The sequence below is a fragment of the Dermacentor andersoni genome, chromosome 6 (genome assembly GCF_023375885.2).
Source record: "Dermacentor andersoni chromosome 6, qqDerAnde1_hic_scaffold, whole genome shotgun sequence".
Lineage (NCBI taxonomy): Eukaryota > Metazoa > Arthropoda > Arachnida > Ixodida > Ixodidae > Dermacentor > Dermacentor andersoni.
The window spans coordinates 23,449,655-23,476,296 of NC_092819.1; the positions used below are offsets into that span (position 1 = coordinate 23,449,655).

Consider the following 26,642-nt stretch of genomic DNA (forward strand, 5'->3'; position numbering starts at 1 on the left):
CGATACGAAAGCCTTCGGTGCGCAAATGCAGTGCAGCCATCTGTCGGGAGTTTCGGCATAAATGCGACTGCTACAACTTTCCCCATCTGGAACGTGATGGCGCCACCACCAAAGGAGGCCACGAATGTTCTCTCGCAACAGACTCGCCGTTTTCCCAGAGGTGGGAGGGCTCAGAAAAAAAAAACAAAAAAAAACATATATATATATATATGGAGAAAAATTTTGTTTTTCGTTTTTTTACATGACGACATTAAACGTGTAAACGTGTAAAAAACAATGTGCGCGACTTTACTCAATAAAGTGCAGCGCAATGGTGTGCATCATGCGAAAATTAGGTCGGTGTCATTTTGTGAGTATCAAAATTCAGGTAACATAATTTCATCCAGTTTGAGTAACCCGCCGTGGTTGCTCAGTGGCTATGGTGTTAGGCTGCTGAGCACGAGGTCGCGGGATCGAATCCCGGCCACGGCGGCCGCATTTCGATGGGGGCGTAATGCGAAAACACCCGTGTACTTAGATTTAGGTGCACGTTAAAGAACCCCAGGTGGTCGAAATTTCCGGAGTCCCCCACTACGGCGTGCCTCATAATCAGAAAGTTGTTTTGGCACGTAATTCCCCATAATTTAACTTAATCCAGTTTGAGTAACACTTCTGACGTTGGTGGCATGCTTCATCTGCATTGTTGGTTGCTGAGAGCGGCAAGTTCGACATGCGTCACTTGTCGGGAGAGACAGGACTCGACTAACGGATGAAAGACTAGAGTCATGGTGAAGCCCTCATTGACAATGACCCAGAAGATGTGGTTTTGAAAACGTTGTCATATGCTTTTCCTTGTCAGATGCTTTGCCTCGTCATATGCCTTGGCACATTTCAAACAGCGCCTGAATATGTCGCTTTTATTACACATACATTACTCAACTATACATGGTGGTCGTGTTTACGCTGTATGAACCTCGTTTATTACACAGTCATATGTGCTTTGTCTATGGGGTATCAGATAACACCAAGAAACTTTTCCAACGTGAGGAAGATCCGATATTAATGCATCAGACAGCTGAACATACGTGTCCGAAGTGGAAAATAGCACACACGGGAAACATTAAAACTATACACTCTGGCCAATCACGAACACGAAAAATGCATCAGTTCTCGTAGATGATTATCAGTTTTCTTGTTTGTTTGTTAAAATGAACAAGAGTATGCGAGCAGAAATGCTCGTCAGAATATTTCGGTACCTTTCGTACTGCGACATTTCATACTGTCAGCTTTTTTCGGTGTAATTTGTATGCATCAGACGAAAATGTCCATTGGTTGATTGATTGATTGATTGATTGATTGATTGATTGATTTATATTGGCATTATAGAATTTCTGGGTGTTTTTTTCGTACAGACAACCACTTCCCCTGACAGAATAATGTATGTTTAGCCGCTATACAATGCTGCGTTAAACAGAGCACGCTTCAAAGGGAAAGAAGTGAAAGCTTGGATGTTTCGAGCTTTTTGGGCGCTGCTTACGGGGGGGCGTTTATATAACGTTTTTAATAATAATAATAATAATAATAATAATAATAATAATAATAATAATAATAATAATAATAATAATAATAATAATAATAATAATAGTAGTAGCCATTACAGCCACACAAAAAAGCGGGACAGAGCCTTTCTTGTGCCAGTAACAGCAGCGCGATGTTTCATTTTGTTTTTGCACGGCGGAACCGCGTCGGATCAGGTGAGCTAGTGCAGACCGAACTCACGCCGCAAAGGAAGCGAAAGAACAGGTTCCTTCTCAGGTTTTTTACCGCTCGCGGATCATGTTCTCATATTCCGAATAGATTCTTCAAGGCCGCGAGAGCTTCTCCCTTACTATCGAAGAGGTCGAATAAAGTCGACAGATATTCCTACTTCTTACGTCCCTCTGAACCCTCTCGTAATCCTATCTTTGATGTTAGAGCAATAAAATACAGCACGTAATAGCAGACGTCGTCGTTTCTTCTGGGCATCCTCTAGTCTTCACCAGCTTGCCTGGCGCAGGGCAGACGCGGGATTTCCGCGAATCCTAATGGGCTAGCGCAGCGCTCATCTTCTTTTGGTGAATGGTAGAAAATATAATGCGTCCTAATACCTAACCCCAGGTATATAAGAACTCGTATTTAGAATATGTAGTCACAAACGAGAAAAGAAATGCCCAGAATACATATCTGTCGTGGCGCGAGCACTCTTCTCGGCTTCGCCATGCGAGGCGGAAGCGCGTCATTGGCTGCAGGCGGTTACTCTTCTTCAACGCGTGACGTACCAACTCCTTGCCTCATCTCCACAGCGTACTAAAAAGAGGGAACGAACTGCACATAAACGCCAAGTAACGCAATATAGTGCTCTACAACTCCCAAAGTGTGTCACTGAGTCCGCATTTTATTTGGAGTCATCGATGAAAGGAAGAATGCTGGTAGTGCAACGTAACCAAAAAAAGAAGAAGGGGTGAATCAATCCAGGGAATACAATGGAGATTTCGCGGCGTCTGGCACGTGTCGTAATCATGTGTCCTTAGTGGCAGTTTCGAGAAAAGATAACTATATACCTATCGCCACCAAGAATTCGATCCTGAATGCTCGGCATGTGAACCGTCCGATCCCTTTGTCTGTCGCACTTGTCATCCTTACCCGCCGTGGTTGCTCAGTGGCTATGGTGTTGGGCTGCTGAGCACGAGGTCGCGGAATCGAATCCTGGCCACGGCGGCCGCATTTCTAAGGAGGCGAAATGCGAAAACACCTGTGTAATTAGATTTAGGTGCACGTTAAAGAACCCCAGGTGGTCAAAATTTCCGGAGTCCTCCACTATGGCGTGCCTCATAATCGGAAAGTGGTTTTGGCACGTAAAACCCCATAATGTTTTTTGTCATCGTTGTTGTTTACCTCCGTAACGCCGTTATACGAAGCTGCATGGCGCATTAATTTTTATTTCTAAAATGTCCGCGCTGTGGTGGAGTAGAAGCGCGGCGTCATCCACGCTCCTTGGGTACCACGCTCATCTGCAATTTTTCAACTCTGCGCTCAAGAGCCCCGCGGCCACCCTTCTTAATAATTCTACACGGGCCACTTCGTGCCGGAAACCGACCTCAAAGCGTCCACGGAGAGCAAATCTTTTGCTAGCATACTTTTAAGAACGTGAATTTGCTCGCTGTGTCATGCGGTTCGTATTGATGTCTTGAACCAGAACGTAGTGCGCCGTCTGCTGCTGAGAGTGATGTACCTGCACGAAACTTCTTTCTCATGGGGAACTTCTCATTAGGAAAAGTTTACATCTCTGGAGCGACTTATCTGCTCACGCATTAATCGTTCGTTATGTATATTAGCCAATTCATCATCATCATCATCATCATCACCATCATCATCACCATCAGCCTGGTTACGCCCACTGCAGGGCAGAGGCCTCTCCCATACTTCTCCAACTACCCCGGTCATGTACTAATTGTGGCCATGTTGTCCCTGCAAACTTCTTAATCTCATCCGCCCACCTAACTTTCTGCCGCCCTCTGCTACGCTTCCCTTCCCTTGGAATCCATTCCGTAACCCTTAATGACCATCGGTTATCTTCCCTCTTCATTACATGTCCTGCCCATGCCCATTTCTTTTTTTTTTATTTCAACTAAGATATCACTAACTCGCGTTTGTTCCCTCAACCAATCTGCTCTTTTCTTGTCCCTTAACATTACACCGATCAGTCGTCTTTCCATAGCTCGTTGCGTCGTCCTCAATTTAAGCAGAACCCTTTTCGTAAGCCTCCAGGCTTCTGCTTTGTAGGTGAGTACTGGTAAGACACAGCTGTTATACACTTTTCTTTTGAGTGATAATCGCAACCTGCTGTTCATGATCTGAGAATGCCTGCCAAACGCACCCCACCCAATTCTTATTCTTCTGATTATTTCAGTCTAATGATCCGGATCCGCGGTCACTATCTGCCCTAAGTAGTTGTATTCCCTCGCCACTTCCAGTGCCTCGCTGCCTATAGTAAACTGCTGTTCTCTTCCGAGACTGTTAAACATTACTTTAGTTTTCTGCAGATTAATTTTTAGACCCGCTCTTCTGCTTTGCCTCTCCAGGTCAGTGAGCATGCATTGCAATTGGTCCCCGGAATACTAAGCAAGGCAATATCATCAGCGAATCGCAAGTTACTAAGGTATTCTCCATTAACTTTTATCCCCAATTCTTCCCACTCCAGGTCTCTGAATACCTCCTGTAAACATGCTGTGAATAGCATTGGAGATATCGTATCTCCCTGTCTGACGCCTTTCTTTATTGGGATTTTGTTGCTTTCTTTGTGGAGGATTACGGTGGCTGTGGAACCGCTATAGATAGCTTCCAGTATCTTTACATACGGCTCGTCTACACCCTGATTCCGCAATGCTTCTATGACTGTTGAGGTTTCGACTGAATCAAACGCTTTCTCGTAATCAATGAAAGCTATATATAACGGTTGGTTATATTCCGCACATTTTTCTATCACCTGATTGATAGTGTGAATATGATCTATTGTTGAGTAGCCTTTACGGAATCCTGCCTGGTCCTTTGGTTGACGGAAGTCTAAGGTGTTCCTGATTCTATTTACAATTACCTTAGTAAATACTTTGTAGGCAACGGACAGTAAGCTGATCGGTCTATAATTTTTCAAGTCTTTGGCGTCCCCTTTTTTATGGATTAGGATTATGTTAGCGTTTTTCCAAGATTCCGGTACGCTCGAAGTCATGAGGCATTGCGTATACAGAGTGGCCAGTTTTTCTAGAACAATCTGCCTACCATCCTTCAACAAATCTGCTGTTACCTGATCCTCCCCAGCTGCCTTCCCCCTTTGCATAGCTCCCAAGGCTTTCTTTACTTCTTCCGGCGTTACTTGTGGTGGTGGTGGTGGTGATGGTGGTGGTGGTGATGGTGGTGGTGGTGATGGTGGTGGTGGTGGTGGTGGTGGTGGTGGTGGTGGTGGTGGTGGTGGTGGTGGTGGTGGTGGTGATGATGATGATGATGATGATGATGATGATGATGGATTTGGTGGTGGTGGTGGTGGTGGTGGTGGTGGTGACGACGATGACGACGACGACGACGGGCGGCGGCGATATCTCCGTAATAAACAGCTACATACAGAACGAAGTCCTTTAGTCACAGACTGACATTGAACTTGTAGCTAGTAGACATTCAAAGTAGTAAACTCGGCTTAAAGCAGCAGTGATCGAAGATCGAACTAATGAATATAGAAATACAAACAAGAGCACACAATACATACTAGTGAATTTGATGAAAAAAGAAGAAAAAAGAGAGAGGTAAAAGAAATGAAGAAAAAGATATGCAGATCAAACGCACATTTAGGAATCTATGCGGTGCGAATCTTTAGTGAAGTGGTTAATGAGATGCTGGAAAACCGTTCATCTCCTGCAACACGTTTTGCATCATAGCGATTTCGTGCCTGGCCGACAAGTCAGGGATACGCAGGAAACACCACCACGCAATCCATTTGACTCATGCGATCACGGAGTACAGTCACCTCTGGATCAGCCCACTTTACTATTTCACTATTTCTGGGACCGACGCATCTTGTTCGGCAAGAAGCCGACCCCTAGCAGCCGGGAAAAGAAGGTGTAAGAAGTTTCGCTTTAAAAAGAATATGTTGTGCTTGAAGGTTTGTACCTGTTTCTCTGAAGTATGTGTAGATGTAGTTTATTGTTTCGCTGTGGAACACACCATTCTGAAGGGTAAGCCAAGAATGGGCACATATCCAGTCACACGAAAGGAAATATTGACATCCACCCGTATATAGCATGAAGCTACAAAGAAAAGTCACACGGATTTCTCAGAAACAAAAAAAAGGGGGGGGGGGGGGATTACGTGCCAGAACCATGATATGATTATGAGACAAGCCGTTAGTGTGACACTCCCGATTAATTCAGACCACCTGTGGTTCTTTAACGTGCACACAACTCTAAGTGCACGGGTGTCTTATTATTCAGCCCCCATCGAAATACGGTCGCCGTGGCTGGGATTCGATACTGCGACCTTGTACTTAGCAGCCCAACACCATAGCCACTAATCAACCATGGCAGGCGTCTCAGAGAATTATTTGACTGCCTGGTTTTTTTTTTTCCTTTTTTTTTACGTGCAGCCAATGCAGGGTGCACGAGCGTTTTTGCATTCCGTCCACATCGGAATGCGGCCGCCACGGCGCCGCGATGGGAGCCTTGCGCTGGAGTTTGAAGTATAGTAGCGGCGCCTGGTGGCGGCGCGGAAAACGACAACTGGGTCGTACCAGCTTGGGTCGTATTGAGCCCTGGCTGTGGCGAAGCACGTTTCTAGGCCCAGTTTTGCGTCGATTCGCACTTTTTTCTGCCCTGTTGCGAGTGCGAAAAGGCTCGTCACTTCTCACAGACCATGCCGACCACGCTGCGAGCTCGCCGCAGCCTATAGTTTAACGAAAACGGACTCTCCGTGTGCCGTTGGACGTAATGCTGGGAGCAGAAGGAATCGGTCCGGAGAGACCTAGCCCAGCCACGAAAAGTCGTCACCGTCATTACTTCTGAGTTGTGGGCTGCCATGAACAAGAAGGCCTGAATCCCAACATCAGATTCTACCGTTTTCCTTCAAGGCCTCGCGAAGTGGAGTTTACGGGCGCGCTGCATAGCTGCAGTTCGTCGCACTGAGTAAGCGAAACTTCGCGCCATGCTGATTGTTTCGCCTGTCTTGAAGCTTGCTTGATTACCTGCGTTCTAAATTTCGGTCTTTTGCACCTACAGTCCCGACAGCAGACCGACATAGCAGCAGGCATGGCTGGTAATTCACGATTGTAGACCCGGCCACAGCGACAATTAACAATTCGACCGATGCGAAGTGGTGGTGACCAGGTGTGTGCAAATGACAACAAATGGCCGGGCTGATTCGGTGACAATTCACTACCCCACTACGAGCAGCGCAGGTTAGAGAGTTAAATGTGCTCATACTTGACCTCAAGCCAGCATGTTGAGGCAGCGCAGCAATGTAGTATTGATTACAGCAGATCGATGTTCGAGCGCTGTCATTAAAAGCTACATCAAGCGAGCAGCGCACGAGCTCGCGCTGCAGCGCGATTCGCACGTATACGTGCGAGCTCATATGCATTGCATCAGTTATTTATCAATTGCTAAAGGGACAGATGGCCGCTACTACAGTGCAGGTATAACTACTTGTCTGTCGGCATGCAGTCAACAAAGATTGCGGAAGGCCTGCCGTTTCGCGGCATGTCGAAAGACCGCTGCCGTCGCGGCGCGTACGATCGTGCGCTCGAGCAGTTCGTACATCGCGGCGCGTACCGTCGTGTGCTCTAGCAGTTCCGTACACATGATGTCTGCTTATCGCTGCTGTGGATTCATTTATAGCAAGCATTTCCTCGCGTTTGTGCGCCTGAATCGGGCAGCGTGCAAACCTTACGTGAAGTTCCACTTCGTACGCGACTCGCTTCACTTGCGATTGACACCGCGCTAAAACTTCGCCGCTTAATTCTTAAACGGCGTACACGTATTCGGCACTGCATAATTTCTTGCCTTTACGCAGCGTGCCACTCCTGAAAAAAATTTTCGGCGCCCGATATTCGCTGCAGGCCGTGATAAAACACAACCGAAAGTGGCGGGTCCGTATTGTAAACGTGCTTTCCGAAGCAGACGACAGAGCTTGGTACGACCCATTTTTGGACGGAGGGCGCTTTTTAGCACCTTTTTCGCAGCGCCCCCTGGGCAATGCAAGAGCCCCATACAGCCAGCGACCTCGAGCTCAGCAGCATAAACCCATTGCTAATAGGCTACGGCGGCTGGTGAGCCCGCTTTTCGGCACTTGCATTATCAGCACAGTTAAGGTTCGTGAAACCACAAGTATATCCGGCGAGATAGCCACGACCAACACCAAGCCGCTGTGAGGTGCTCAAAGAAAGCTTTGCCTTAAATGCATATATATGAAGAATGCTACGTCAGCAGCTCAAGATCAAGCGCAGATCAAGCGATCAAGCGCAGTTCAAGAAATCTTGTATCGTTATTTTGCACGGCGCGAGTAATCGCGCGCAGTTCTGTAGGTTCTGGAACTATCAGTCGAGTAAGCATTTACGATACCACTTGCGCGGTAAAGTAATTAAGGCGAATGATGAGGCACTGGATGATAAAAAATGAGTCTTGACGCCACGCAAGCGAGACTTAGGGATTGAAACACTCGATAATAGCGTTGCAACGCACACTATTCTTCAGTGCGGGGCTGTGCGTAACCAGTACGTCCAATGACTGCGTCTATTTTTTCTTAGTATGTCTCACTCGTACCAGGAAAGCGAAGCAGAATGAATGTCAACGACAATTTATTCACTGGCGCTGCATGCCTGCACCTGTGGCGATTTTTTCAGGCTGGACAGCAACAATGCAAAACCAGGGCGGGTTAGTCTCACCGTGCGTGTATGTTCTTTGTCAGCCGTTTTTGACAGGACAGCACGAGTAAGACATTGCGCGTTACAAGCGAAAGGCAGTGAATACCCGAACTTTCAAAGAAAGAAAGAAAGAAAGAAAGAAAGAAGGAAAGAAAGAAAGAAAGAAAGAGAGAAAGGAAGAAAAAAAGAAAGAAAGAAAGAAAGAAAGAAAGAAAGAAAGAAAGAAAGAAAGAAAGAAAGAGTACTGTAAAAAAAGAAAGCTCAAACTTTACCTCAGGCGTAGAAACGAAGTCGGGCAGGAAGTTTCCAACGAACGCGATGTAAAAACGGCGTGCGCATGTATGTACGCGCGTGTTTGTGTGTCTCTGCCTCGCGTTCGCCAAAAAGCTTTGAACCCTGGCGGCAAATATTGTTGCGTTAGACGGTCTTCCGTCAAGCAAGCGTTCTCTGGTTTTTTGGTTCGCGCGCTAAAAGAAGCGAGCGCCCGTCCAACCCTTCGGGGCGCGGCGGCTTCGAGGAGAATTGGAAGAGAGAGAGAGAGAGAGAGACAGCTCGTTCCGGGCGTTTCAACGTGGCTTCGCTGTTTTGACAGATGCGGGGCAAGAGTGTTTATGTCTGCGCCTCGTTTCATAACCTCTCCACACTCCCGCTAGTTCGAGATCGGTTGTGTCTTCTTCTTCACAAGCAGCACGAGGCGGCGAAGACGCGACGGAGCCCCTACGCCGCCCCGGGAAAGTGCGCGCATGAAAGAAGTTGGATTCTATTGCTTAACTTTTCTCTCTCTTTTTCTTTTTGCTTTATTTCTTTCCTGCGTTTAGTTCTGTTTTCTCTCACCCTGTTCGCCTCGTTGCGCACCGTGGTCGGATCGCAGACGGCCGGAATGTTGCGAAATCCCTCGCATGTTCGGCTGTGCGCTGCGTCTCCTTCGACCCTGGCGCGGCAGTCGCGTCAGCGGAGCTCCGTGTTAGTTTAGTATGGCACTCGTGCTCAGCTCTTCCTACGTGTTCGTCTTTTCTTAGCGCTAATTAAACGCAACTATTATGCAAGATAAACGGCATGAGGGGACTGGGTCGTGTTACGTCTTAATATGGCGATGAGCATGACGTTTACCACGAGTCAACCCTCCCCCCATCCCCCTTCCCATTTATCAGCGCCTATCCAGAAGTCGACGCAGCGTTGACGCCCACTGTTCACGGTTCAACAACAGACTCCTCTACCTGAACCTGACAACCTGAACTAATTGATGGAAAGCGCCAACGTCGAATGCTAGCGCAGAAACGGCTTCGACCTCGCGTTCCGAATGCTAAGCGCTAGCGCCATATGCGGGGCCGAAGGTGGAACGTAGGAGGCGGAGTTCAGCGGAACGGTGCGATATCATGGGCGGCATTTTGCGATCGATTCGACTATTGAGAATGACCGCGATGCAGTCATCGGATTCCCTAGTCTAGTCTCCTAGGGAAGACGACGGTAATAAAAGCGGACACATTTCGTGCAACAAGGTGGGCTGACGTGCCCTGATGTGAACTCAGGCGTTTAATATGGTCCTACATGGAGTGGGCTTCCATATCTGGTGCCAGTGTAAGTAATGTAAAATAAGCCCTTTTTCCTTCATTCCTACTATCGGACGTACTGGCCAATGGGCTGGGTGGATTCCTGGCCCAAACGCCACCTCAATTCGCAACAGCCGGTAGACAATTGAGTAGTGAAGCGAAGCAGTGACCCGATAGCTGGCGAAATATAATTCGCAGTTAGCCTCAGACTGTTGCGGTGTTGTGCTTGTCGGAGCGATCATTCGCAAATGCGAGCGAGCGATCTCCTTTCGATAAGACGAATAAATGGGAGTCGTATTTGTTTGTGGAAGTCGCGCCTCCCCGTAGTGAAAATGAAAGGTTCGGGTTTTCTTTTTTCTCCTCTTAATTATACGGATATATGGCCACTGGTCTTGGTTGCATCGTGTGTATGTGCGTAACAACGGAAAATGCATCAGTTATGCAACGCTAGTATCTTCGCGGTGCATGCCCGGTGTGCATGTTTACCTTTCATGTGCACTGCACCCGCTCCGAATGTATGCCATGAAACTGGCCGGTGGTTCTTTCCGTCGCAAGCCTGGCTAGACTATCTGCATCGGTCGCGCCAACACGAAACAAGCCTTTTGCTTCCTACTGCTGGATTCGTTCGTCTTTCCGCAAATTTATATTTAGGGTACCTCATTAACAGGTGTCATGTTACCCTTTGAGAAATCGACAGGCCGACAGCGCCATCCAGTAAACATGAAAAGATGCCGAGCGCTAGCAGAAAGACAGTAACAAAGAGAGAGTAACGCTATAAAAATTGTATTACTCTCTCCTCTTCAGTGTTCGTTTACTTTCGGAGAGAAATGAATTTTTCTTTTTGACCATAATGAAATTTAAAGTGTATAATGTGTGTCAATTAAAATTAATGCGGTTCTGCTGCCTGCTAGGCACTGTCACTCAAGCCGTACGCGACTTTGGCAGGCCTCATTTGTACACTGTTTCCTGTAACTTTGCGCAATGGTATTATTATTTTTTACGGAGTAGAAATAACAAAAAAAGAGAGAGAGTAATCAGCTTGAAACGAACACTCTCAGCGAACGAAGACAGTCGCAGCATTTGACCACAGAGATACGAGGGGCGATAAGAAAAGGTTCTACGCAGCTCCCTCAATACGACGGCGACGAGGAAGAAAAACAGTCATAGAGCGCGTGAATTTAGAGCGCATTCGCGTGAGCTTGCTCGTTCCACGGATACCGTGTCACGTCAGCGTCTACCGAGCCCACTAAAGAGGTCAGCAGGGTACGTCTACCGATTCTATTCAGCCACAGTCTGCTAGCGTAGCGGCCTATCGCCACGCTCGAAACCATGAACCGCGAGAAAGGAGACATCGGAGGAGAGTCCCTTAGCTCCAGCCCGCAGTCTTCGGGTCCTTCGGGTGGTGCTCCGCCCACCTTGCAAGCGCCTACTCCCGCGCCGCGCCGCTCCTTTTCTTACAAAAAGAAGGACTTCGACGTTCGGCGTGCCGTCGTGACCTGGTTCAGCGAACAGCTCAAGCACGCACAGCCATGGAAGCAATTCGCGGACACCACGAAGTTTTCTATGCCGAGTTCGACCCTGGAGGTCGCCGACCGGATCCGATCGAACGTGGGTCGCTTCCTCATTAACTACGGAGCCCTTTTCATCGTCATCCTGGTGGGCCAAGTCGTGTCCAGCCTGAAACTCGTGGGGTACTTCACGGTGGCATGCGCAGTGTTCGTCGCGCTCAAGCTGCACCGGGACGACGAGACGGCGGCCGTGTGTGGTCTCGTGCTCGACAAAAACGAGAGGCTGGGCGTGGCGGCACCGGTGGCCCTGCTGCTTCTGTACACCTCGGGCATCTGGTCCGCCGTCGTGTGGTCCTTTCGAGCCACCGTGGTGGTCGGCGCCGTACATGCCACTCTGTATGCCGGGCCTCCCAACAAGTTCGACGAAACGCTGCCGGACATTCCAGAGAAAGGCGATAACACGAATAGCCCGTGAGTAAAACGGCTGTCTTTTGTGTTCAACACATTTTGTTTGTGTCACTTTCTTTCCTTCGTTTTAATAAAAGCAGACTCACTCAATCATTGTCATTACGTGAAGAAAATGAAAACTCAATTTAGAACCGTACCCCCAAACGGCGAAGGGGACGTGCTCGAACACGAAGAAGGCGCGGAAGGCAGCTCTATCCAGCACACTGATGTTGAGTGGGCTTTAGCCAATCATGGAAGCTGCTGGTGCGATCACGTCTCTCCGGATCAGCCTGAAATCGTCGCTGTGCCGGCTATCCCTATGTGGAACGCGTGCGTATCGGTTAATGCCACGCCTTCGTTATAGAGGTGGGCGAATGTCAGCTTTCTCGAATACGAATCGAATACGAATAGTAAGTATCAAATGTCAAATCGAACACAGAATAATCAAACGCGGACGCATATATGTGCAGGAGGAACATTAGAAGGAATATTAGAAAATTAGGTACCACACCTGTACCAAATAATGCAAAAAAAGAAAGAAAGAGAAACGTTGCTGATTATCAGGGACAAATGATCAATTCTAAACACGAGTTACTAATTGTCATTAAAAACGGCACGAATAGCCTCTCGACAGCTTTCGATCGTGGTTGCAAACGAGCTTTCTGCTTGCTACCGTATGAAATGGAGCTTTCTAAAAACGCTAAATAATTGGTTGCTGAAGAAAGGTAGGACATTGTTGAAAAAGGGAAAAGCTGCCAGACGACTTGTGTACCGTAAACAAACGTGAAAGGGTCCGTTGCAAGGAAAACATCACTGGTTGTAGCTTAAAAGGTAGAACTGCTATTGGCTATAGACTGTCAAAAACACCAAACGACAGAGTAGAAGCGAAATTGGCCGGTTGTCATGTGGCCTTCCACCGTGAAAGCAATAACAAAACTAGCATTATTAATTTTATTTCTCTATTGCTCCGAAGACTTATGTCGTTGTTTCACTTCTGATAACTTGCGATGCCTTGTTGAGATGACGAAAAAAAATAATTTAACGGTCAGTTGTAAAATACATGGTTGGTTTGGATTCGAAAATACCGAACAGTTCCTTTTCAAATACTAATACGAACGGCTAGTCTGTAATAATAAATTCTTATTCGAAACTTTGAGTGTTCACCCCCCTCTACTTTTAATATTTCCCAGAGCAATAATGGAGAGATTGGAAAGACTGTAGGTTTCTGGATTAATGTTGACAATTTCTGGTTTCTTCACGTGCCCTTCCAATGTAAGTAAGTAGGCGTGCTTTTTTCATTCGACAACTGTGTAAATATTGGTGCCGTGACCCGGTGTGAAACTCTGCTAAGCTGCAGACTACCACATCCACTGATCCACCCCGCCGGCAAACACCCTGCAAGCATTTTCAGTCGTATGCCATTTCGGCTCTCGAGTTCGGCGAACGACGGTGCGAAGCGACGGACTGCCGCTCCAGGCACTTCACACCCGCTGTCGAAAACCCTACAACCCGCGCGCTCTCCGCGGGCTCCGACCGACATTCCTCCTGGTGAGAGCGCGGATGCGCGTGCGCGCCGACAGGGCGCGCCACCTGCCAGCAGATGCGGGCGCACACCTTGGAGGCGAGACCACCCGGCGGGGCTTCGTCTTTTCGGCGGCGCTAGCGACACCAGTTGCCCACGGCGCCGAGCACTGGACGACAGTGCTGCTGCTGCTGCTGCTTGCCTCGGCACCTGCCGCGACACGGTGACATCTGGACGACGTTTCAACTTGGGCTCTCGCTCCTCCGTTCTTCGTCCTCTCCACTCCCGCTTCCTCCGGTCTCTGCAACGACTGCGTTGTCGTTCTTAAGTCGAGGAGGAAGAAGCACGCTTCGCATTGCAGTCAAGAACCGAATTTCAAAGTGTGTGCATCACGACAGGTGAACTGTTTTATCACATTCTGAACATCCGACGTGCCCTCGAGCTAGCACGCCTCACCGGAGTTCCGTGTCAGTCCGCCAGGCTTTAAGGCGAATAGCACTTCGATCATTTCGTCGAACCTTTCCACCCCGAAGGATAACAGCGCCGAGAGTAAACCGGAATTTCTTGAGCAACGAACATAGTCAACGTGCCTTGTTTATCAGTTGAGCGGTGGGGAAAACGAACGAGCAAGAAAATATTGAACGCAGTTCTATCAGTTCGTTTCGGCAAACAACGATCTCCTCTGAACGCCGCCTGAACAGTCTCCAGTAATAGTTTGTCGAAGACCTGTGTCTCTCGGGAGAAGGCGTCAGCGACAGTTTCGAGCAACGAGAAGTCTGACTCACCGGGTTCTTCCTTCCTATCCGTGACGTCAGAAGTCCGTGAACCGGCGATCAGCCTGACTTTTTTTTTATTGACTGGTTAAACATCGAAGACAGCAGGAGGCGAAAGTGGGAGCACTGGTTTTGAAGAAGCGAAAAAAAGAATAATTGGCCATCATCGATGTTCAGGTGCAACCGCTGATATCGGCTTCTTCAGCCCCCTTCCTCCCTTCGACCACTCCGACTGGTGACGTCACAAGTTTTTCCCACTGAAGGGCGAAGCGCAAAAACACCTGCAGTTTCGATGATGCTTCTCGTCGCCGTCGGCTTCGTGCTCATCCTCCTCGTCGTCTTCCTAATCGTCATCATCGCATACACGCAGAGCTCGGTGCTCATAGTTGTCTGAACTTGGCTGACGCACGTCGACATGTACTTGGACGGCGGGCGACGAGGGACGCAGTGGCTCGGAGGAGCTCGTTCCCGCTTCGCAGTCGGCGGTGCGAGATCCCGCCGAGAGCTGCGCTCTCGGCTGCACGAGATCAGCGACCCGGTGTCAGCGAAGGGTGCCGGGTCACCGGCGCAGCGCTCGAGATTTCGCCGATTCTCTGCGACGTCACCGCTCCCCAGAGGCGTAAGGACGTGAATGCTAGGGACAAGACGACAGAAAAACAAAGAGAAAGAAAAGCGGGCGGTGGGGGAAGACGGTGACCATGTGGTTCTCGTCTCTGGAGGAACGTGTCAATTTGCATCGACTAAAAAGGCGTCGCGCGCGCGGGTGCCACTCATAGTTGTCTGTATATTTGTTATCGTATTCGATGTGCGCGGTCTTAGAGTCGTAGACGATGTGTGCGCGTAGAGGCAAATATCGTCGCCCGTAGAAACATCTCTGTGCGTTGTGTGTGTTTGGTCTTTCGGCGTCGTCGCGGTCATCCTGTTATGCGTGTGCGTGCGCGTGTTTATACGAGTGACCCACAAGTTCCCCGTGCGCGTCTTCCCACTCATCATCGTCGTCGTGACTAGCAACGAATGGATCAGGTAGGTCGAGCATATCATCGCATTCACGTGTAAAGGGATCAGAGTAGGCAAGGAAGAACGCTTTCAGGACTGGTGCTCTGACATAAAACGTGTTTGCTTGTCTGACCAAAACTTTAAGGAAGCTTTGTGTGTGTGACGCTGAAGGTATTGAGCGCAATAAAAGAAAGTCAATCCGACGCACACAGCAATGCTACACCTGTTTCATTTGCGACGAATCACGACAATGCTGAAAGCATGAAGCGTCTATTTTCCGAGCAACTCATTATCAGTGACTCCGGACGTAAGAAGGCGCTCGATGTGTTCATGCTACCAATCTAGGCAACAAGAAGTTTGACTAGACAGTTTGCTGACGTCCGTCGGGCGAACGACACAACATTAGAATACGAGTCAACGGCGTTATTAGGGCATGCCTATATGAGCGTGGGGCACTGTACCTCTCTGGCTCTGAAATCTTTTACGGAAACAAAAGCGTTAGTTCGACTTCATCGGCGTACTGACCTCGGTCTGGTGCGATAAATTGCGCAGTGGCTTTTAAGGTGTTTACAGAAAATATAGATTAAAGAGGTGAGTAGTTGCCGTCTACATTGATTAGTTACATATATTTTGTTACGCGGTAATAGGAGATGCTGTCAATCTTGTTAAAGCGTTGGTCGTATATTTAGGAAAATCTGTCTGCAAATAAATGCCGCTGGCGCAGGTACACCAAGCCATTACAAGTTTTAAGTGTTTTGTCTTGTATGAAACGTTTGCAATCTTGCAAAGCTATATCGGCCAAGAGACAGAAAAAAATACCTGTTTTAAAACATTTTTGCGTATTCTGACGTTAATAATACCGGAGAACATTTTGACTCACGCAGCATTAGTTAAAGGTATGCGTCATCGACATGAGGCAGCTAGATCAAATAAATCTATCGGATTCGAAAAATCCAAATACCTAGAATTGTTCAAATCGAGATTATCAGATTGCGGGCGCAATATGATCGGCATCGACAGCGCCATTTTACAACGGCAGCACAAAACACAAAATGAGCTGATCCTCATTGCGTCAATGGAGCGATGATGCCTTCCGCTCAGCCATACATGTCGGCCCGCTTGGTTGTGTAAAGCGCAAAGAAAGAAAACGTTATGCGCTTTATGTAATGACTCACCACCGCAGTGGCATCTTGTTTGCTTTCCGTTGTACATACTTACAGAGATAGTTGGTATATTGCCTCATTATATTGAGCACCCAACCGGCGAAGTGTGTTTACTTGCGGGTACTAGAGCTAATGGCATAGGCTCCGTAAAGACCATCTTCTATCCTCCTGCAAACAACCAGATGCGCATAGCTGGTTATAACGTAAGCTTTCCCAGCTTCGTCGTGCGAATATTTTTCTGCCTCCAGTAACCATTCTCATCACTTTCAGTGAAGGGCCGATTATGGCCACGCTATTCAGATAGCTGTATAACTATTACGGCTAACCAAAATTGCCCAGCCTAGCTGAAACTCATAATTTCGGAATCGGTTAATCAGGAACTACATTTCCAGCGGACGCTCCTTGATGGCAGGTACGGGGAGAGAGTCCGGAATGCTGGGGTGCGGAACACATGTTCACGGATCGCCACTCAAGTGCCACATATTCTGCTAAACACGTATGACCGCTGCCTCGTGCCTCTGCGATGCTCAAAAGTCACAAAAGCGCTGCTGCGTTTCTTAGGGTCCACCAGCTCATTATGTAACCCCCTCGTGATTTACTGAAGGATGAACGCTTGAACGTGTGTGTGTGTGCGTGCGTGCGTGCGTGCTGTACGCACTTCTCTCGTTCTTCTAACCTTTTTTTTTTCTCTTCTTTCTTCCCTTTCCAATGTGTAGGGTAGCCGACTGGGCTCAGTCTGCATAACCTCGCTTCTTTACTCTTAACATTTCTCTCTCCATCTTCTAATATGAAGTGAATCACGGTCACGAACCTTGTCTAGAGAAGACAAGGTCCGTCCTTGTTCACTGAGCAGGACAAGCTAACGCTGTTACTAACACACGCAAAGCAAGACGTATTGAGTGTGCGTAAACGGACGGTATGTTTCCTGCTGTCCGCTTTATCTAAGCTAGTGTTGACTAAATAATAATTCCTTCCAGAAGAAGCCTGCATTACAGGTTTCTTTCTTTTTTCTCTATGCTTCTATAGTAGCCTTGTCCCAGTAAATGTTGCGAGTATGGTTCGGGGCATGCTCGGCAATGGCGTTCGTAGTTTAACTATTATTTCTGACGTCAGGTTTACGGTTCTTGAGTTCTCTTGAGAATTTTCTTGTTTGACCGATATAAACCGGACGGCAATCAGCGCATAATATGTAGCAACTTACGCAGATGGATTCGAGCTTGGCAATCTTCTTTTCACTAAAACTATTATGTCACGTAAGTGCACAGTCAAATTCGCAAAGCAGCTTAACCGAGAACTTCTTGACGGATCCAATCAACGCCGTAATTGTGGCCTCACGTAATTCATCTCCGCAACAAAGAGCATCTACAAATGCAAACATCGCAATGCCACACATTTCGCAAGAAAACTTTAGTCGAATCGATCACGTCGGGCGACATGCTCTGAGAAACGACTCGCTTGTTGTTTTGAAACTTCTAGCGCCCGGTTTTCCTGTTCTTTCGTTGTTGTCGTTTTTCCTGACCAGCGAATGCTTGTATATTCATGAGCGAGCGCAGACCCGAAAGATTAATGACAGGAGCGTGTAATGGGAGTGCCGTATATTAAATGCTCTCTGGCGCTTATCGAGATTTGCATACGCAAGACCTTCTCAAGTCGTCCGCGTAGTTTGACGAGCGATCATTCTAAAGATGCGCGCATCCTTCCCTTGTTTTTTACCACTGAGGCAAACCCGAGCGCTGGCGCTTCTTTCTTTCAATGGGCTTCCATCGTTCCTGCTTCGCCTGCAAAACCAATGAAAAGAAGAAATGAAAAATGAAAAAAACAAGAAGGCTAATCGAGAACGCGCAGAGCGACGCTGACACCAGCTGCTTTGTCTAAGACATCATCGCTAACCGTAAGCAAGGAAAAAAAAGGCTGTGTACTGAGAACGAAAAGAAAATGACGCTGTACGGCTGGAGAAAACGGGAGCAATTATGCAGCGGCGGCCATAATGTTGGCGTCCAGCGACATCTCGTTAACGGGGGTGCGGCTACGACCAGCAAATGACCCAGCGTCCACAGGAGGCCGCCGACCATGGCACGCGGGAACCGCAAGAGTTTGTTAAGGCCACATTTACTCGAAAAAAAAAAAAAATCATCGGGACTTCCCGCGAAGCGGCAGTGAGCACTTTCGCGCATTACAGCGTATATGTCTCGAGTAAGAGCTCGTATTCTGAACTAGGAACTTTTAGGACACTATATGACTATGCATATAGAAAACGGGAAGGAGAAAAAAAAAATCATTAGCCATTCCACTCTGGGAAGGTGGATGACCAGCGAAGCTGTTTAGCATACGACACAGAGGTGACACAAAATTCTGAACATAGGTAATCGCTCATTTAACGTGATCGTTATATACATTCGCGTGGACGACGGGACCGCCGCCCAGAGGAACCGGATGAAACTAGACACGCGTGACGTTTCGACGGCACCGCCACTACGGGAGAGGGGAACGAAAGGAAGGGAGATACGCAAGCGCTTGGAACGCCGATAAAGAGAAGGCGGTGCGAACGTAGACAAGGCCGATGCGGGACAAAGTGTAGTATCTGTTCTTATCAGCTGAATACCTGATACGGGCTGTATTTGGACCTAAGATATCAATTTTCTTTTTTTTTTTGCAAGAGTGCTTGAAGCCTGCTTCCTTTTGCTGCAGGTGGGTCTGGTATTTCACTATCCTCGGGGTCGGCCCACGATTTTTTGTTTTACGGATATCGATCCGCTGGAAACTTTCCACATACAGCTTCGTTGTAAAAATGTGCTCAAGTGTGGAGGGGAAGAAACGAATAACGCAGCGGAAAATGAACGTTGCCAGCACAGTTCCCGCCATACCAACGCAGTCATACACACACACACACACACACACACACACACACATATATATATATATATATATATATATATATATATATATTAGCGGATGCTGGAGGCGTTCCTCTGGCCATCAACCATTATATTAGAAGTAAGTAAGGAAGGAAGGAAAAGCTTTAATGCTCTATTTACAGCTTTCAGCGGCTAACCGAGGTCTTCATGTTTTACTGAAGTCTCCGTCGTCTTGAGTGGTCGGCGCCTCTATTCCAGAGCACCGCTGAGCCTGGCCACTTTGAGAGCGTGTTGCACCAATTCATTTTGGACTGTGAGCACGCCGCTGGTGAGCAGGCCCTCCCACTGTTCTGCACTGGGTTTTTTTTTTCTTTGTGGAAAGAGAAGTTATTTCTGCACTCCCATGTGATGTGATATAGTGTTGGGATGTCCCCACACCATGGGCATGTGTCCCTGTATTGAGTGGGAAACATTTATGTAGGATGTGTAGATTGGAGAATGTTCATGTCTGCAGCCTTCGCCAGCCGACTGCTTCGTGTTGTGTTAAAGATGGGTGGGATGGTGGATATATTATCATTTTGCCTCGGTGATGGTTTAGTATTTCCGCGTACGTTGGTTCCACCGTCATAGTGGTATCCGGGTCCATTGACTGTCCCACTCGGTATGTGAGCTCGCGAGCTAGACTGTCGGCCCTCTGGTTACCCTCTATTCCGGTGTGACCCGGCACCCAGAAAATCGTATGCAGTATCTTTTCGTTCGGAAGCCCTCCCTCGAGGAGGATTCGTAGTGCCCCTTTGTTGATTCTACCTGCCGTGTAATTTCTGCATGCTTCATCGGAGTCTGCTTCTACGGTAACCCTCCGCCGCTGGTTCTAGCAGCGGCGGAGGGTTACCGTAGAGACAGAAGTAAGGAAAGCACAGGGCAAATCAGGACAAATCCATTCAAAGGCTGTACAGCACAGCCAGTCGGAATTGCATGTGTGTCTGTGCGGTCGTTCGTGTGGCATCTTCATACATAACCGCTGCTCGAAAGTCAGTCTGACATTCAGAGCTCGCAACGTACGTGCCACTCGCTCGTGTGCGAACGAGACAGAGGTTCACAGGTATATGGAGATTTGTATTGACTAGAAGTGTTTGAATTAAGGATGTTTCAGTCTGGCGAAGCCAACGCTGTGACAAAAGCGCTTGTCTTCGTCCTGAGGAAGACAAGTCTCCTCGTCAAAACGTGGGCTTGCTTTGGACTGACGGTATTCTTGCTCGACCGCTGTAGACAACTTTGAGCACTATCCTAGGTAAACATTGACCACTAGTTAAATATAGGCGCAAGGTGCCGCGTGACAGTCTACAGAATGTCTCTAAACTTCGGGCAGACTACATGTTCTGCATACTCGACTTAGCCGCTTCGACGACAGACTGTTCTTGGGCGTGAAGATACTGGGACCTTGGCCGCAGATCTCTAGTACGTACAAGGCCACCCCAGTGCTAAAGCTCCTCTTGAAGGCAAACGGAACAGACGAGCGCTTGTTGCTATATACGTGAGTGAACATTCACCTGCCGGTGTGGGCACAATGCCTGTCCTTCTTATCCTTCTTTTACCCTTACCCGTGTGTAGGGTAGCCAACCGGGTGCGACCTTGCTGAATCTCCCCGCCTTTTCTTGTTTATCTTTCCCTCTTTCTTTCCCAGGTAAACTGATTAGCGCTTTCACATACTTGTCCTTTTAGTCATACTGTGTATACAGTCTGCCCAGAGAGAAAATGCGCTAAGAAGGTTATTTCTCTTCATGAATATTTGTAATGAACAGACTTCCAAATGGTTCGCTCGCGAAAAGTCTGCACCCATTATATGAAAACGAGCTAAAGGACCAGATGTCCAGAGTCTGTATGTATACAAGCTGTAGAATACGGAACATTCTATAGCGTTCGTCTAGACTTGCTTGCGAGGTTAACCGAGTCAAAAGTGAGGCTCCTCGCGCCGTGAGCTTCGTCATCATGCTAGCATGCACCTGCTGTGCAACTTGAACCGGGCTCTCTGTGCTTGGCCAACGACGAAGCGCAGTTTGTTTGTTAGTCGTGCTCTACGTAAGCGGGCGCGCCGAAGGGTGAACTAGCTCCTTTTCTCCGTGTTTTTCTCGTATTTTTATTCTTCATTCATATCCTACAGCGAGTTCTCCATAATATATGAACTAAACATGACAGAAATGCTCCTCGCTCGATCGCTTGCTGAAGTAATAAACAGTTTTCACCGCGGCTTTCTTCTTTTCTTTTTTTTCTGCGAGCCACCACGGTGTTTACGAAAGCCGCCTAAGGAACGCCTTGTGCGCACGCACGTACGCCCTGCCACGATGAATACGATGCAGATTTCTGGAAGTTTTGCGGTGTTCTGGAGAACAAACATATACGTTCGTAGAAACTTGGAGCTCCCCTCCGCGAGGTGCAGGCGATTTTTCATCGTGCATAATTGCCCACCAAGCCGTCAACGCGAAGTATTAAATTACGATCCTTCGGCTAACAACAAGAAAAAGTTATTAAAGAAATATCGCTATGGCGCGTTCGAAATTGCCGGAGTTCGTTAAAACGGCGCCTCCGCTCATCATAGTTAATGGACGCTCTTGTTAGCAGCTAGCATTAGGAGCAGCAGCAGCACTATCCATTTACTTGAAAAGACTGTACGCGGGAGGGGGTGGTTCTTTCATAACCCTCAAATGAAATTATCGCGTTAACAAGGTTGGGTTAGCGATTGTGGATGCGAAGTCGGCCATGGTAAAGAGATCGCACTAGCTGTGAAACTGACAGCTTAGCGCTTTCAAGTCAGAAGCAGAAAACTACAGCCAGTGTTCATGCGTCGTCTGCCTCTAGAGGAGATTCAGAATACGCTGTGAAGGCGGCGACGACATTCAACGCCCACTATTCACGACCAAAGGGAAGGAATGATACCGCGAAGCTTACACCACGAATGTGGGGAGACTTAAAAACGAAGCCTGTCGTCCTTAAACAACACCACGTGCCTTTGCCACGAAGCGGCGAATACGCAGTCTGATGCAGGCGAAGTTCGGCGCTACTTTCGACCGCACGTTGCAGCAACCACCTACGCACTGCTCGCAGTTTCTACAACAGTGCGCAGTTTTGGCCCGCCGGAGCACAGCTGTTTATGTTACCATGGCGTGCCGTCGCACTGTTTGCTTAAGTTCGTTGCCTGACATGTTTACCCAGAGTCGACGGTGCGCGGCGCCGCTTCGGCATCGATGTTTTGTGTAGCTTAATCCCGTGACCTTAACGCTACGAAACAAGAAACTGCTCGATCGGTTAATATTATCGGCATGCGCGGTTTTACGCTTTTATTATTATTATTTTTTCTTTTCGATCAACCCAAGTCTTACGCGTTGCTGCGGTTTCATCTGTTTAGATACCCGTGCGAACCACACTGGGATAACGATGCCCGCATCGGTGGAATGCATATTTGTGTAATGCAACAGCGTTCCGCAACATGCAAAATTAGACGCAAAGAATAAGGCCATATCTACTTGCGGCGTCGAGAAATTGCAGAAGTCAATCTGATAGCACGTTGAAGACTAAGAAGGCGGTAAGGGCGGAATGCGCTGATTCTAAATCAATCAATCAATCACTCAATCAGTCAATTTTGTTTGGGCTAAATAAAGTGTGCCTACAAACAAGCACTTAAAGCAAGAAAGAAGAAAGAAAAGAAGAAATCAGACGAGAATATAGAGAACATAGCGAGAGCACAACTGTTCTACTGTTAGGCATAGACATGTCAATTTGCGAACAATGCGCATGGCAACTCAGCTTCTTTCTTTCTTTCTTTCTTTCTTTCTTTTTTTGAAAGCGGAAATTGCATTGTACTTTGGTCCATGTAAGCGCAAACAAACAAGCGCACAATCGCACAGGAACCTAAACACCACACACATGTTCGCTTGATCGCGCGACAGTTCACGGGGTCAAGCGGGTCGCAGAGAAGAAATGGCTTTTATGCTGCCGACAGGCAGCGTTCATAACAAGGATGGCGACAGGTAAACAAACTCTGGCGGCCCAGTTTTATGGGCGTAGCATCAAAAGCTAAGCACACAGGCGCGGACTTCTGCGCAGTTGTATGGTGCCACGCGTAGCCCTATTTTAATGTTTAAGACTAGCGCAATACTCTACAAAAATACTAAAAAATGTGCTTCGCGTTTAGGTAGTTACATTTCACATTGTTTCAAGTGTGAACCACGGCCCGGACTAACAAAAGAGTACGTTCTCACCTCGTTATAACGAAGCCGCATTTAACACGAATATGCCTTCGTTCTATCCGGTATTCGCTGTAAACATGTTTTTTACATGTTGATATTCGCGAGAAATACTGTAGAGTTACTCAATGACATCCGATATTTCTTTATATCCGTATTTGTTACATCTAGGTTAGCCCGTACACATACAAGAGCAGTTAGTAAGAGGACATGCCAACCAATGGTGATGTCGGACATATTATAAGCAAAGGCGGTGCCTGTAGGAAACAACACTTACGGGAATGAACAGCCTTGTGAATTAGAACCTAGATTAAGTAGTTTTTTCATGTAATCAAGGCGAAAACACGCAGATGAAGTGCATTACAGCCCAACTCTAAGCTTCTGTGCACATGAACTCGCTTCCATAGGAGCATACTGCCACTACCCGCACTGCCTGCACAATGGCATATTACGATACGGTCGTTTAGTTAGTCATGACGCTGCAGAAAATGAAGGTGTGACAAAAAACCTAGGCTCTTGAGAAATACACTAAATTCCATGACTGCGCATATTATGAAGTGCCACGTTACAGGTGTAGGTGTTTTTTCTTTTTCTCGGAGTCAAGGTCTTCTTAGCAGATTCACACAGGCTTGGCGTACGTTGGATTATGTAACCACTTTCAGAAATAAACGACCATTTCGCGTCTCCAGAGCGTAGTAGTGAGTCAAAAAAGGTATCAAAATGTAGATACAAGAATCAAGTATTAGTCGCAGAGTAGCTTAAATTAATGGCACGGGCGTAATCAGCGCCAATATAACCGAAAATTAACCACATTGCGCAAAACCCTTGAAAGGATGCACCGCCGTAAATACGGGCATGTTGAGGCGAAGCCATCGTACGGCATACTTTTGGGAAATGGATCAAGTTCACTTGGACTAAGCAGGGTTCCTGTGATGCAATGTTGTTTGGAAGATGGCTTCACCGGTGCCCAGAAGAAGCGACAATTACTGACTGAGTGGTTAAAATTAGAGGTACGGGTGTAATTAGCGCCAATGTAGTCGAAAAGTAACCACATTGCTCCATTGCTCCATTGCCTTATCTCTGGGATCGGCCCACCTGGCCTCTTTGTAAAAAAAAGTACTAACGAAGTGGCAACGCTAAAGAACACTAAGTTGGCACCTTCCACCAGGTTGACACTAGGTTGCCACACCTTCCGCCGGAGGGTTTCTGTGGTACAACTTCGTACAATATTCGTACAATTTGCACATATTATTATTGTTTTGAACACATATACACATATACACAGGTATCAGGAAAGGGAAAGCGAGGAGCAGGCTCACGCAAAGTGTTCACGCAAAGGGAACAAGCACTACTAAAGCAAACAATGGAATATACAATACTAGAATCATCCACTAATGTAGAGACACTGTCACAATGAATACAGAGAGAGTGGGAAAATACAATATGTAAAAGAAACGCACATGTGTGAATAAATTAGTTTAAATATAGACAAAATATTGAACACTTAATTGAAATTGAATGGAACCGGATGCATACTGTTTACGCTGTAAGGATCACGTGTCGTGGAGTGCTCTTGCAATCTAAAGTAAAGAGAAGAGAAAAGAAACATGGAGAAGTCAATGAGACTCATGTCTAGTTAGCACCATACACGCTGGGGAAGGCTCATGACAAGAGAGAAAGAAGGGTCAGAAGGAACGTTAGGCACACGCGCATGCCGACGGTGCATACCTCATCCCGTGTTAACAATCCCTAAAGCTTGTCGATCTACGGAAACTGCGACGACGACTCGACCTACTTTGTGCACCAGCAGCGCTCCGCCTGTTGTGAGAAAGAGCCACAGTCTCCGAGTTTCTGGTTGTATAAGAATAGCTGCACCGCCAGCGCTTTCTCTTTTTCGGATGTGGCCTTCATATCGTCAACGGCGTTTGCCACTCATTCCGCTAGACGTCCCTAAAGTAACGCGTGGAGTGTCGCCCATAGTAGCTTCAGTGGAGACATTATAAAGCTCGGCTGACTGAAACCGCCGCACGACAGCAAGGACGCCTTCTGACCGCATTTCCATCGATCAACAACATACAGTCGTCGAAGCAGGCGGCCCTGACGCGCTTGGCTGCCTACTGAGGCCACAGCATGTGGTACGTCTTGCAAAAAGCGTGCAGCACTGGGGAAGGCAAAGATAACGCCGGCGGGACAAATGTCGACGTCGCACAAGGATGGACTAACAAGACAGGAGGCAACCACATGGTCACCGTCGAAATTACGCCAAGAATGCCTTCCACGCCAAGATCCTACGCCAATTTGCAGAAGTGTAAGTTTCTGCAAAAATCTTGGGATTTTTGTTAAAGTATCATCTCTAGTATGTAGATGGCGATGTATCGAAAAAGAAAATTATGTTTAGTAAAAGGTGTCTACAAGATGTCCGTAAACATCTTATAAGATAGCTCACCTATTTCGTAACGGAGGAATTACGCGTCGGGAAATAAGTCATTACGCACGGTAAGAGAACGCTGTGAATTCACTATACGACCTTGAAGCTGACCATTCTGCGACATATCTCTGCGTTGTAAGCTCTTCCTTGAAGCGTTTGGTCCTCAATCACAGAGCCCTAGCCTCAGGGGGTAAAGCGGCTCCCGTGGAGTTAAGGCAAGCCCTCCTACACCGTCCAAAGCAACCTAGGTCTTCGACGGCACTGCACGATTTTGTCGGGAAAGCGCGGCTTGGCAATGCCTCGCTTAGTAATTCAGATCTCGTCTCGGGAGCGAGACGCTGCCGCTGGGCTACAATACGCACTGGGTACACACGAAGAAGGGACGGAGTAAACACGAGCACGGCGCATTGCACAGTGGACGTCGTCGGTCGCGCGGCGTTGATTGCGCCGGTGCCGCGCATCTGCAGTGCCCTCCTGTCCTCCTCATGTGCACCTATACTGTGTACGTGGCTAGCTTGAATATCTTACCACGCTGCCTGCTACGCGTGTTGTAAGAGCGACGCGATTACGGCTCGCACTTTTCGTTTATTAACATGAATATAGAGTGGAGGTCGGCGGCTTTTACTGGCGCCAGGTACTCCTCGTCGTTGCAGGGCAAACAAAAAATACAGGCACGAAAGGCGCACGAAAGCACTTAGCACGGTCAAAGAATGCGAACTTTTGCGACACCAGTAAAGGAA

The 26,642-nt window shown here is 47.7% G+C and overlaps 2 protein-coding genes, 1 long non-coding RNA gene and 1 pseudogene across 3 annotated transcripts in view; 3 read left to right on the top strand and 1 right to left on the bottom strand.

The window, feature by feature from the left end:
* LOC126521378 (cubilin-like) overlaps window positions 1–26,642 on the top strand; it is a 259,243-nt gene that overhangs the window by 112,908 nt on the left and 119,693 nt on the right. The window lies entirely within an intron of this gene.
* The window catches only part of LOC129382261 (uncharacterized), a 113,738-nt gene that overhangs the window by 50,131 nt on the left and 36,965 nt on the right, over window positions 1–26,642 (bottom strand). Inside the window, exon 3 of the long non-coding RNA XR_008610363.2 lies at window positions 25,011–25,054. This is a non-coding gene — a long non-coding RNA (uncharacterized lncRNA). The remainder of the gene's footprint in view (window positions 1–25,010; window positions 25,055–26,642) is intronic.
* LOC129382260 (uncharacterized) lies at window positions 11,187–11,978 on the top strand. The gene has a single exon (XM_055065943.1). The coding sequence runs from the start codon at window positions 11,299–11,301 to the stop codon at window positions 11,950–11,952; it is 654 nt and encodes a 217-aa protein (XP_054921918.1). The 5' UTR covers window positions 11,187–11,298; the 3' UTR covers window positions 11,953–11,978.
* On the top strand, window positions 18,930–19,109 carry LOC126521758 (U2 spliceosomal RNA; annotated as a pseudogene).

Bases quoted from the DNA above. Each gene is read 5' to 3' on its own strand.
- LOC129382260 (XM_055065943.1), top strand. From the start codon at position 11,299: ATGAACCGCGAGAAAGGAGACATCGGAGGAGAGTCCCTTAGCTCCAGC.